General features: G+C 32.4%; 1 protein-coding gene across 1 annotated transcript; it reads right to left on the bottom strand.

The window, feature by feature from the left end:
• Positions 1 to 283: 283 nt before the first annotated feature.
• Positions 284 to 13,052, bottom strand: LOC130963562 (probable pectinesterase/pectinesterase inhibitor 40). The gene is made up of 5 exons (XM_057889664.1): positions 12,238 to 13,052; positions 5,603 to 5,676; positions 5,336 to 5,422; positions 730 to 793; positions 284 to 449 (listed from the first exon to the last, which is right to left on the bottom strand). The coding sequence occupies exons 1-5, from the start codon at positions 13,050 to 13,052 to the stop codon at positions 284 to 286; spliced, it is 1,206 nt and encodes a 401-aa protein (XP_057745647.1).
• Between the last annotated feature and the right edge of the window lie 736 nt (positions 13,053 to 13,788).

The raw sequence follows: 13,788 nt of genomic DNA on the forward strand, positions 1-13,788 counted from the left end.
AATTTTTAGTTTAATATTGTTAAATAAAATAATATGGAATAAAGATAAAAATTGATTGGTAACAAATGTCAAGAAGGCTTAACAAGATTAAACACTCTATTTAGTAATAGATTACAGAAATATGATTATTATACCAATAAATTACAGCATGGGATAATGAAGATTCCCTTGTAGTTGAAGTTGTTACCACACTCTCATAGTGTTCAAGGTAACAAGGGAAAGTGTGTATACATAAAAGTTTTTGGAGAATATGACAGGTGATTACATAGCACAAAGTAAGTCACTAACTACCCATTCCCCTTCCCTTCATGACATGTCTCCTTAGACCTGGTATATGAACATTGGTGATATAATCTTTCCAATCTATTGCCTTTACATCAAATCCAAATTCCCTTTTTTCTTCTTCAGACATGATTTCCATTAATCTTTCTGTGTTACTATTATCAAACCTGCATCAAAGAAATAATTGGTTTCATGTCATTAATCTAGTCTAGAAAAGAGTACTAATCACTTTGATTTTTTCCTCTAAACTTGAATTATTAAGTATGGGATACTGCATGATATAATGCAGATACAAGGATATATGTTTAAAAATTACAGCTCTAGTATAACATCTAATAAAGTTGGTTAAATTGGAATCTAACGTTCCACCATAAAGAGGTAATTATTTTTCTTTTAACTTATTTTTATTTTATTTTTATCTTTTGTCAGCTAAAGATAATATATAACGTGTGACCTAAGGCACATAACACAGCTAGGTAGAACGTGTGTGGGTCAATATATATGTCATAATCTGGTACAAATTAAAAATCTCACTGTACTATTAAAGCAAAATTTGTTAACATTTTACTCATTATTGATGAAGTAGATTAAATGATCATGGACAAGAAATGTCTCACCCTCATAAAAGTTTGCCTTTCATAATTTAATTATCCTACGCAATATGTTTCTATATATAATCTAATCTAATGGTGTTTTATTATGTAATGATTGAAAAGGAAATTAAAGTTTGTACATATATATGTACTATACTATGCATGGAATCATATGGACCATAGCCTATAATTTTTTCAGCATTGTATTCGATCACGAAATATCGTCGAATGAATCCTCTAAGATTTTAAAAGGGCATAGCCTTTTTTCCTTTAGACTTTCGTGGTTATATTATTTCTCTAAATTTTAAGCAAGTGATGAAGTATCCCACAATAAAAGATATGTAGCATTTTACTTTCTAGGCTCTAACTATAATATGCTGGGTTGAAACTGTAGAACCCTCTATTATTATTTATCATGTGTTGTTTCTAGATTCAAAAGATAGGGTTTTATTGTTGTAAATGGATTTGGATCCTCTAAAGTTTGAATTTTATTTTAGAGAGTAAGGTGTGATCTCTCATCATTGATTTCATAGGTGGGACTAATAATAAATATGAAAGAGAAACCATTCAAGATAGAAGATCACATTTTACTCTCTAAAGTGAAATTCAAACTTTAGAGGATTCAAATTCGTTGTAAATAAATTATACAACAGGAAATTTCTTAAGATTTTAATATAATATTCATAAGATTTTGAAATATCAATAACTTATATATATATATTTTAAAGTTAGGAGTGAGATTCAAATTCAAAATTTTTAGGTTGAGAATGAAGAAATTATGTCATTTAAACTATAATTTGTTGGCATCAATAATTTATATCTTATTATAATTGATAATACAAGTTGAATGAAGTAGTTGCAAGATGCCTTTGAGAAACCCAATGGTGCCCGTGTATACATGTTCAGAGGTCAAACCAATATATTATTTAAAATAATTTCCCAACAATTTGTTTTACTATAAAAGTTCATCAACCAAAATCAAGGATTTCAGTATCATTGTTAAGATAACATGTGAACTCATTATTAATTTATGATCACTTTCATAAATCTATATTTAGTTCATTATTGGATATGAGACATACATATTGGTGCGAATTATTTCATATATATTTTATACAATAAAAATGTTATTTATACACTAAAATCAGCCACCAATCTATTCTTAATATATAAAAGTAGATACATAAACATGCACCACATTACTTTTGAGACATTTCTTTCCTCCTACTAATGCCATGTCAGCAATATTACTTACTTGACACAACTTTAGAATCAACCACTCAATTCTTGCCTAATCAACTATTATTTCTAAATCAGCAAAAAAATAAAATATACAAATAAAAAACTAAAAAATAGAATCCAATAAATTTGTAACCTTCAAATATATTGAATTCATATTCCTATATTTATTATATCTTACCGTTATAAACAATACAATAAATTTATAACTGCAACAATTAATTTCAAAAATTAAAAGTTTAAAAAATAAAAATTATATTTTATTATTATGATTATGTTTATTATAATCATTTTAATTTTTGCCAATGAGTTATACCTCAAATAGCATAGTCTCCCATATTGGTCACAAGTTCGAGTCTCTATATCTTTGGTAAAAAAATAATCATTTTAATTTTTACAAGTAACAGTAGGTACAAAGAATTATTATTGTAGTTTTTACTTATTATTAAAAACAAATTCTATTTTATTTTACCAATATAAATTTTTAAAAGAATATTTGAAAACTAAAAATAAAACAAATTTATTAAAAGAGTATCAAAACGAAACTAAAAAATATATGATATTAGACATACATTTTCATATATTAGATACATTCGTAGTATATAAGATGCATCATGCATGCATGTTTACCTCAAAACACTAATTAACTATTTTCTTTTTTTTCACTAAAAATGTTTAACTTTTAGCTTTTGTTGCGTATATTTGTACATATAAGATGCATGGATAGAAATCTAAATATATAATTATTACAATAATTATGTTGACCGCAACTCCATAAGTTTAGGCTATTGACTACGCAATTGCATTGCCAACTTTAGAATAATTATTATTTGGCACAATTTTAGAATCAACTACTTAATTCTTGCCAAATCAACTATTATTTTTAAATCAGTAAAAAAAATATACAAATAAAAAACTAAAAAATAGAATCCAATAAATTTGTAACCTCTAAATACATTGAATTCATATTCCTATATTTATTATATCGTACCGTTATAAACAATACAATAAATTTATAACCGCAACAATTAATTTATTAATTTTTATAAATAACTCACTAAGAATAATAAACATCCATATTACAAATCTTATAATAATATTATTAATTATAATAAATTTTACGTTATAAGTATTTAAATTCCATACCATTTAAACTACATATATAAGTCTTTTATTACTATTCCTTCACATAACATCAAATTTAGCACAAAAAATTTATTTTCGAACTGCACATCTCAAACTTACTAAATAGAGCATCATTCTTTCAGAGCAGAACGATTAGAAATCGAATAACTATCCAAGATCTAATGGCCATGCAATGAGAATCTGATGATCAGGTATGACAAAAAAAATCACAACATGCATCATACATTCATACTTACTCAAATACCATATACTTCACAATTTTAGTAACTATAAACGAAATTGATGACAAATTAGGATGGAACTATGTTAAATGTAAAAAGTGTCAGAAGAAAACATATAAAAAAAAAAAACAACTACATTTGTAGCACATGTAATCAAACACCACAATATCCAACAATAAGGTAACTTATATACTTTTCATAATCTCATCTAGCACATGTAATCAAACACCACAATATCCAACAATAAGGTAACTCATATACTTTTCATAATCTCATCTATCAAATTATTAGTTGCTAACCCAATACTTATTTTAGGTTCAGAATTCAATTAAAGGTTTTAGATCAAAGTGTTACAACAACTTTTATACTATTTGATGGCGACGCAAAAAACTTATTGGGCACAACTGCTTCAAATCTAATGATATTTCAGAAAAATAATGATATTGAAGCACCACCCCATCAAGAGATTAAGGAAAAAGAAAACCATACAAATTCAAGACACATATTCGGAAGAAGAACATACATACAAAGATAGAACCAAATAACACAATAGAAAGTGCATCAAATTCAACAATTCATAAAGAACATGTCTTCGCAAGAACCTACGACAAAAAGAAGAAAACACCAACTCTAACAACCACAAAAAAAAGGAGGACGAGCGCCACATAAGATGACTAAATCCATTAACTAAAACAAATGCAAAAATCAAACCATCAAATAAAAATGTCACTTTGTACAACTTCAACATCCAAATCTTTTGTACTACAAATTATTTAAAATAAAACACATTTTAAATTTAACTTCAATTTACACATATTTAATTTATTTCTACAAAATATAACAATTTTTAATATTTATTATATACTATCATTAATTAACCGTCCTGCGCATCGCGCGGATCTCATTCTAGTGTATTTATGTATAAATACATGTGTAGTTTAGTTTATTTTTAATATATATTTATATTCTAACATGTATTTTATACTCGTAGCTGACTTTAGTGGTTAATTTTAATGTACACGTAGCATAACTCTTTATACAATAATTAAAAAATTAAAGGGAAGAAAACAAAAACGGGTGCAGGCCCTTGTCATTAATCACAAGTGAGATTCATGAAATGGCTTAGTAAAGTTTGAAAATTGGTTTATTATTATGAGGAGGTGTGGCTGTTATGTTAAACACAAATTAAATAGGGAACAATTTTTTAAAAAAAATATAGAAGAGACAACAAAAGCATGGCAACTTGAATAAGGGTGAATTATAAAAAAATAAAACTAAACCTACCAAAATATTAATAAATTTTTAACAATATATATGAATTTTTATAAGATTTAATTATTCTATTGGTTCCTATCATTTTACTAAATTTTTAATTATTCTTATACTTTTTTTTCAATTGGGTCCTTATATTGCTTTTAATTTTGTAATTAGATTATTTTCATGTCAAAAACATTAAAATTAATAGAAAATTTCTTCTAAAATACACGCAGTCAAAAATCTAATTAAGTTTTTAATTATGAATACCTTCAATTTGTGAAAAAATATTAATTAACTGACTCTAATATATTTTACACTAAAAATAATCCAATTATAAAATTAAAAATAGTATAATCTATAGAAACTCAATTTAAAAATATATATAAAAACCTAATTATAAATTTAATAAAATTATAGGAACTACTAGAATAATTAAACTTTTTTGTAACTAACAATTTTAAAGAAAAATCTAAAAATTATTTTACCACCACGCAACTTAGTCGTTAGTAAATATTTTTAATACTTCACTCTACAAAAAATTAATAAAAAACTGAAATAATTAATAAATAGAAGAAATTAAAGTAGAAAAATGGTTACCAACGGTAGCTGATTGAAAAGTGGTCCAGCCATCAACAACATTCCTATTTGCCTTGACAATGGTCCTTCCAATGCCATCTCCAATAAGGTGAGTTATATAATAAAGATGTAAGTTTACAGATTTTTTCTTTAATAGAATGAAAGAGAGATTAATAAAGGTAGAATCTACATTTTGAATAATAATAAAATAATAAAATATAACTATAAAAAAAATTATACTCTCTCTATATCACTCTAATCTGTACAGTAGAGTGACCTCTCCAATAAACATCAAATTAGTCTTCTTTCTAATTACTTTCACATTCTCCAAGTATGCTCCACTTTTTATGTATATCACAAACCTAATGAAAAAGTATAGACAATCAAATGTTTAACCAGGTAAGAATTTTTTTTTTTTTTGGGTCAAGGGTAAAAACATTTATTAGTCATAAAAAGCCTATCAAAGTGGGGGTCAACAAAAATGCTTTGAATCCAAAAAAATTTCTATAAAGGCCTATGGTCTCAAAAATAGTCATAGCATTAAAGAGAAGAATGCAGCTTCAAAGGCAAGCTCTCCCGAAAAGCACAATGTGAAAAGTTGGATATTCCAGAACCCTCTTCTCAAATACAAGCAAAGGCCGAAGACCCTGAAAAAGAGGCGATGGAGCATGTTATGTTGGAAAGCATGAGAAGACTTCAGAAGGAGCAACAAGAGTTTCTTTCGATACCAAAAAAATCTGGTGAGTTCTTGGAAGAACATATTGCTACTAATAATTTCCTTAATCAACTGCCGCCACGTAAGATCATGGATTGCAACGACCACGATAGAATCGGTGGAGGAGGAAGACCACCAGATATTAGTATCGGGGCTTCTTCTAGTAATGAAGTGTCATAAGCGACGACATCCGTTGTGAGGTCCGGCTCAGAGAAAAGGAAAAATGCCCAAGTTTGACTGTGGTTCTTGGTAACCTTCCTTCTTGTTTTGTCCTTATGAATAGTATTATCGCTTGGAATTGTAGAGGAGCGGGGGGAAAGAATTTCCCTTTCCTTATTAAGGAATTGAAACGTGAATATCATGCTGGTATGATTATTCTTCTTGAGACTCAGATTAGTGGGAATTGGGCCAAAGAAGTAAGAGATAAGTTGAGTTTTGATGGGTCCTTCACTGTTGAAGCTTTGGGGAGGTCTGGTGGGATTTGGATCTTGTGGGACTCAGGAGTTTAGAGAGTGGATATTGTGAGGCACAACAGACAAGTTGTTCACCTCGGAGTATCTAGCAACAACTCTGAACGGTGGTTCCTGAGTGCAGTTTATGGCTCTCCGCAGAAAATTTACAGAAGAGAGTTATGGAATGATCTGATAGATTTTGCTAGTGATATTAGTAGTCCTTGGTGTGCTATTGGGGACTTCAATGCTCTCCTTCATGATTATGAAAGAAGGGGAAGCGTGGCTAGAACCAACCCAGGAGCTTGCTCAGACTTCCAAGCTTGTGCGTCTGATTGTGGTTTGGTGGATTTGGACTTTGTGGGTTGGCCGTTTACTGGGAGAAGAGGTAACTTGGTGGAGAGGTTGGATAGGGCCCTTAGCAACATGGATTGGCATATCAGGTTCCTGAGGCTTGTGTTCGACACCTCCCAATGCTGAAGTCTGACCACTCGCCTATTTGCCTCCAATTATCTTCCAATGCACCTATTAATAGAGGGCGTCGCCCGTTCAGATTTGTTGCGGCTTGGTTAACTCACCCGGACTTTGACAATATGGTGAATAGATGCTGGAAGGTAGATAATTCTTGGTTAGCAACTATGCAAAACTTCAAGAAATCCCTTCAAAATTGGAATACTTTGGTGTTTGGTGATATTTTTCAGAGAAAGAAAAAGATCCTAAGAAAGCTGAATGGCATCTCTAATAGATTAACCCAAGAGAGCAACAGGTTCTTGGAAGATTTACAATTTCAGTTATGCCAAGATTATGAGGAGGTTCTTGCTCAAGAGGAGTTATTGTGGTTCCAGAAATCGAGAAGCAAGTGGTTAGAGTTTGGCGACCGAAATACTAAATTTTTTCATGGCTCTACCATGGTGAGGAGAAGAAGAAATAAAATCCTCACTATTCAGAATGACGATGGCGAATGGTTAACAGAAAGCAAGGATCTGGAAAATTTGGCTGTATCCTTTTATGCGAACCTTTACTGTGATTATTCTGATAATGTTCCTTTTATTATTTCTAACGCCTTTCCTGAGCTAAGTGCTACTCACTTTGAGAGGATAGGTCGGATGGTATCCCCTTTGGAGATTAAAGAGGCTGTGTTTGCTATAGGCAGCCTTAAAGCTCCGGAAAGGGATGGTATCCAAGCTGTCTTTTACCAGCAACATTGGCAAAAGGTTGGTGCTGATCTTTGTAATCTTGTTCAGAATATTTTCAGGAACCCAGCTTTGGTCAGCGATATTAATGAGACTCTCCTAGTCCTTATTCCAAAAATTGAACCGGTCTTCAGCCTCAAACACATGAGACCTATCAGTTTGTGTAATGTCTCATATAAGGTGGTTACAAAAATTTTAGCAAAACGGTTGCAAATTTTGATGGCTAAGTTGGTCAGGCCAACTCAGACTAGCTTTGTTCCGGAAAAGGCATTCATCGGATAATATTATTATAACCCAGGAGGTTATTCATTCGATGAGGAGCAAGAAAGGTAGAAAAGGTTGGATGGCTATTAAAATCGACCTCAAAAAAGCCTATGACAGATTAAAATGGTCTTTTACACCTTGATGGACATCAGCTTTCCCTCCCATATAACTAATCTCATTTATGATAGTGTATCTTCTGCTAGAATGAGAGTTCTCTGGAATAGTGGTGAATTGGAAGAATTCACTCCGTCTAGGGGAATCAGACAAGGAGACCCCATTTCTCCCTACTTATTTGTTCTGTGTATTGAACGCTTATCGCAACTTATTAATACAGCTGTGGAGGATGGATTTTGGAAACCAATTCGTTTGAAAAGAGATGCTACGGAAAATTTTCACCTTTGCTTCGCAGATGACTTAATTTTGTTTGCAGAAGCAAGCTTGGAACAAGCTGAGGTCATTAATAATTGTCTTAATGCCTTTTGTGATAGTTCCGGGCAGAAGGTCAGTCAGGATAAGACGAGAGTCTTCTTCTCCCGAAATGTAGGGAACAATGTTAGAACAAGCATCTCAGAAGCCTTGAACTTCTCTAGAACGGATGATCTAGGAAAATATTTGGGTGTTCCCCTTCATCACTCCAGAGTTTCGAAAAGCACTTTTAATAATATTATCGACAAGATGAATGCTAATCTAAACTCTTGGAAAGCCTCCTCGTTGTCTTTGGCGGGAAAAAATACCCTGGTAAAATCTGTCCTTTCTTCTGTTCCATCTTATACTATGCAAACTGCTTTTTTACCTAAAGCTACTTGTAATGCTATTGATAAAAAATGCAGGAATTTTCTTTGGGGAGACACCAATCAAACCCGCAAAAATTCATTTGGTGAGCTGGAAAAAAGTTTGTGAGCCAAAAAAGTCGGGTGGCTTGGAGATTCGCCATGCTAGTACACTCAACCATGCCTTTATGACGAAAGTTGGGTGGGGGCTTATTGAAAATAAAAATGCCTTGTGGGCGAGAGTTCTTCGGTTGAAGTATGGATGCGGAAATGACATAATTCCGAAGGTGGAACGAAAACAAAATAGCTCTAACTTGTGGAAAGGAATTTGTGCCAGTTGGGATATTGTAGAGTCTAACCATATTTGGTGCATCGGGGATGGTTCTACAATAGATTTTTGGAAGTATAACTGGGTCCCTCTGTTAGGGAGGCTTGAACATCACACAACTCAGGTAAGTAATGAGTTTGATTATTCTGTGAAATTGACTGATTTTCTTACCGTTTCAGGATCCTGGGACATTGTGAGGCTCAAGGAGATCCTGCCGGATGATGTGGTCAAAAGAATTACGGCGCTGTCCCCCCTTTCCCTTGGAAGCCAGCTGATCATATTGCGTGGGCACCCTCATCAGATGGAGCGTTTAGCCTCAAGTCAGCTTATCAAGCCATTCAAGACACTCCTAGCAACCCCAATTAGCTCTTTAATTTGGTTTGGAGCTAGAAGGGTCCCGAACGAACTCGCTCCTTTCTATGGCTCGCTGCATGCCAAGCCATTCTAACAAATGCAGAACAAAAAAGGCGCCACCTAACTCAAGACTCGTCTTGCCCTCGCTGCACTCAATATGAAGAATCAGTGGAGCATGTCTTATGTGACTATTATTTTGCCAGGAACATTTGGAATGCCTTCATCCTGCTGCCCAAGCACATTCCTTTTTCAACACGGACGCCGCTCATTGGTTGGAGAGCAACCTGGGGTGCCCAAGTCACTGGCCTTGTCTTTTTGGTGTTGTTATTGCCTTTCTTTGGTTCTGCCGCAATAAATTTGTCTTTGAGAGTAAGATTATCCCCTTTTCCATGGCTGTGCACCAAATTAAAGCCCGAACTGATGAGATCCTAAAGATTGATAAATACCAAAGAAGGAGTACTGTCAATGTTGAACCACAATGTCTCATTCGATGGCTTCCGCCACCGAAAAAAGTGTTGAAACTCAATGTGGATGGATCTTTTTTAGGCCATCTAAATAGTGATGCTTGTGGTGGTTTGTTTAGGGATCACTTAGGGAGGTTTATCCTGGGCTTTTCTTGCAATCTTGAAAGCTGCTCGATAACGCACGCCGAATTGTGGGGCATTGCCTGAGGTTTACAAATTGCCAATGCTTAAGAGTATACAACTCTTATTGTGGAATTGAACTCTGCCTCTGCCCTCCACCTTTTGAAAAATGGGTGCCCTGCTAACCACCCTTGTGCTCCCCTTGTAGAAGACATTGGTATTCAGGCTGGTAGAATTGCAAATATTTTTTGGTCCCACTCTCTTGGAGAAGCTAATTCGGTTGCAGATGTGTTAGCAAAAAAAGGACAAGATCTACCTTTCGGTTTGCATATTTTTTATACTGCTCCTCCGGATATTACATTAGCTTTAAATTTTGATTGTATGGGATCTCTTCGTCTAAGAGGATCCTGAGTTTTTCTTTTTCTTTTTTCTGTAGCTCTTTTTGCTTGTTTTGGGGTCGTTGACCCCCCTTGATCATAAAAAAAAAGTGTTTAACCTGGTAAGAATTGAACAACTCAATTAATTATACAAGTGTATAATCAGGTAATAATTAAACAACTCAATTAATTATAATTATTAATAATTAATTTTAAATTTTTTAAATTCAAAATTTGAATAATTAAAAACTGATTAAGTAAACATAATTAAAAAATATAAAAATATTTTTCTTCTCTTTCATATTAACTTACACATTCCAACAACAATACATACAGATTTTCTTCTTTACCGTCAGATCTCTTCATCCCTGCCTTCATGCAAGACGACCTCAAGAAGTTCGCCCTGACAAAGCCATCGAGTACGTCAAGTTCGGCATGGTCCTCGGCTTCGGCACCGACTCCACCGCCGCTTCCAATTCGACGTAGCCATTGCCGTTAACGTCCATGTTCGTCCACAACAAGTGGATCTGGTTTCCCATGGGATTGATCCCTAGAAAACGCAAGAGCGCAGCAAGTTCTAGAATCGTTAAGCTACCGTTGTTGTCCATGTCAAATCTTGAAAAGATTTCACGTAAACAACCGAGTTGATCATCGTATTCCGATGCCATTTTTGGTTATGATGATCATTTCAATTTCCTTGAAGCGATTATTCTATTAAGGAAATAGATTCAATCTTACTTATGTATTCACCAAATTATCATGTAGATTTATGAAATGAAAATTGATGACATTGGGTTAGGATTTAAATGAAAAAAAGTGAGTGTCCTCACTTTTAATCACCCAAATACCACCCACCATAATTTTCAATTTTGAATTTGTTTGTGTATATATAATTCTTTTTTCAGGGAATTGTTTTGAATTTTATTTTTGTGGTGGTATCAAAGTCATAGGCTAATATGGAAGAAGGAGTGGTGTGGAGTACGAGCTGCTTTTGAATAATTGTAAAAATATATAAAAAATATCTATTTAATATATAAAAAATATCTTAATGTTTAACAAAAAAAAATATTCAGTTATAGAATTAAAAAAAAACATATAATTAGAAATATCCATATTTGTAATACAAAAAATTTGAAAAGTACATTAAAAAATATCTATTTAGTATAAAAAAATTATAATACTTAGCAGAAAAAACATCTACGTATATCAACTTACGTTTGTTAAAGACGGACTTCGAAGTCCAGTCCATTAAAAAGTTGGTAAAAATTGGCTGGACCCTAGTTGGTTATCTAGCAAAATCGCAAACCTAATATATATAATCACACTTAATAATTAACAAAATGTTAACTAAATCATAACATGTTAACAAGGCATTATTATTACACTTATTGTTTGTACTTTTCTACACCTAAGATTCTTTTTGTACTTTGAGATAAAAATATATTAGGCTAGATTCATCTATTGTTATATACTAAATAAACATATTCTGTTATTTGAAATAAAAAAATGTGGTTAAATTTTTAGAAGACATAATTGGTGTAACAATGAGTCAAACTTGAATTAAGTAAAGGATAAGAAGTTCGATTACTGCATTTTAATTTCATTCTTCAAAATAAAAATATTAGTAAATAAAGTGCATTATTCTTATATATTAAGTAGAGTCCAATATGCTGTTATAAAAAAAAGAGCAGTTAATTTTTAAGTCGTGCTAATTTAATATACAAAATAAAATAAATACACTTGGCATTTTTCTTAGCTAAATCAGCTTCAAAGCTCTTATAAATGATCATTCATATGAGATTTTGCTGAAAATGTAATGCAATGAGTGAAAGGCATGAATGCTTTTCTTTAAATTTAGTATAACATAATTTTAATAATATAATATATACCTGGTTGTGCTGGAATTAGGAGCCATAACTACAGCTTCACCAATAGTAGTAAAATTTCCAGAACCATCTTTAGCCACAACAACATCAATCTTAGTTTCATTCACATTTCCATCTTCTAGAAGCTTCCTATCCTTAGCAGAAACCCATGAAGGGAACCCTTTCTTCATTGTTCCATATTCAGCAAACACCTCTTCTTTCTTCAAACTTGTCTTCACTTTCTTCAACATTGCCAATGAGTTACTAACATGATGTGATATCTCAGTCACTTTCTCCTCTATCAACCCTCTCACAGCATTCCCATTTTTGCTTTGTGAGAAACCATCAAGACAAGTGTACAAATTTGTCATTGCCCCACTAAGTAGAGTTTGCAAATCTTGGTTGGAAGATGATGATGATGATGATGATGGTTTTTTTGAGAGATCAAGAATGGTGGTGTTGAGTTCTACTATGGTGTCATCAAAGAGTTTGAGACAATCATCTAAGGCTCTTTTCTGAATGGTGTTGAGAGTGTTTTGGAGATTCTTGATTATGGTGGTGCAGTTGTTGGATGAAGATTTGACTTCATGGACTGTGTGGTTGACTACTTTGGAGATTATTTGTGGCATTGTTCTTGTTTCAAGGTTTGGGAATGTGGATAAGGTTGAGACACAGAGATCAGGGTAGAGTGTTCCTTTGCATTTTGAATGTGCTACTAATTGGATATGGTTTTGGAAATGGAGATGTTTTTTCCCTTCTTGTGGTGTTGTTGATTTGAAATTTGGTGTTTCAATGAAATAATTGAGATGTGTAGCTAAAAAGATCAGTGCAAAAATCATGGATAGGATTGGTATAAAGGAAAACATGGTGATTTTTTGAGGTTGTTCATTGTAAAGGGCTTAAGAGGAAAAATAGAAGTGGTGTAGTAGAAGTTTTGGTTAAGGGAGGTATATATATGGGAATATGGGGAATAAATAGGGTGGTTTTGGGTTATTGTAAAAATGAAAAAAGAAAAAATAGTATTTGAACTCATTTTACTTGTACACACTCAATATAAAGAGAGAAGAATATCATGCTTTTGTGTGTAAAGTTGAGCATAGCATTTGATGTTAAAAAAGAAAAAATAGAAATGTGTTGTTTGAGTTTGAATTTTTCTGTAGATTATGTCAGAGAGATGGCATGAAATTTGACCCTTTTTCAATTTATATTAGTCTTGTCAAATAGGATCATAATGTGACATGGATTTTAAATGCTGTCTAAATTAATGGCTCTTAAAAGGATGGAATGTGTGACACCTTTTAATCATTTTGGCTCTTGGTTTAAGTGTCGCAGCTATGCAGCTATGGAATGGAATGAAATTTGCACCCAAAGCATATGATTTGATTTTCAACTTTGTTTCTATCTATTGTAAATTTTATTATTTTACTTTTGTAGTGCAACAATCCTACACAAAATTATAGTTTAAGAGACTGAAAGTAAGAAAAAAACATCAGAAAATGGAGAAAGAAAGCAGAATTGAAGGGATTGAAAGTAGAAGAGGAATGCTATATATCAACCTGTAGTAGTAGTACTATG

Source organism: Arachis stenosperma, chromosome 2 (genome assembly GCF_014773155.1).
Source record: "Arachis stenosperma cultivar V10309 chromosome 2, arast.V10309.gnm1.PFL2, whole genome shotgun sequence".
Classification (NCBI taxonomy): Eukaryota; Viridiplantae; Streptophyta; class Magnoliopsida; order Fabales; family Fabaceae; genus Arachis; species Arachis stenosperma.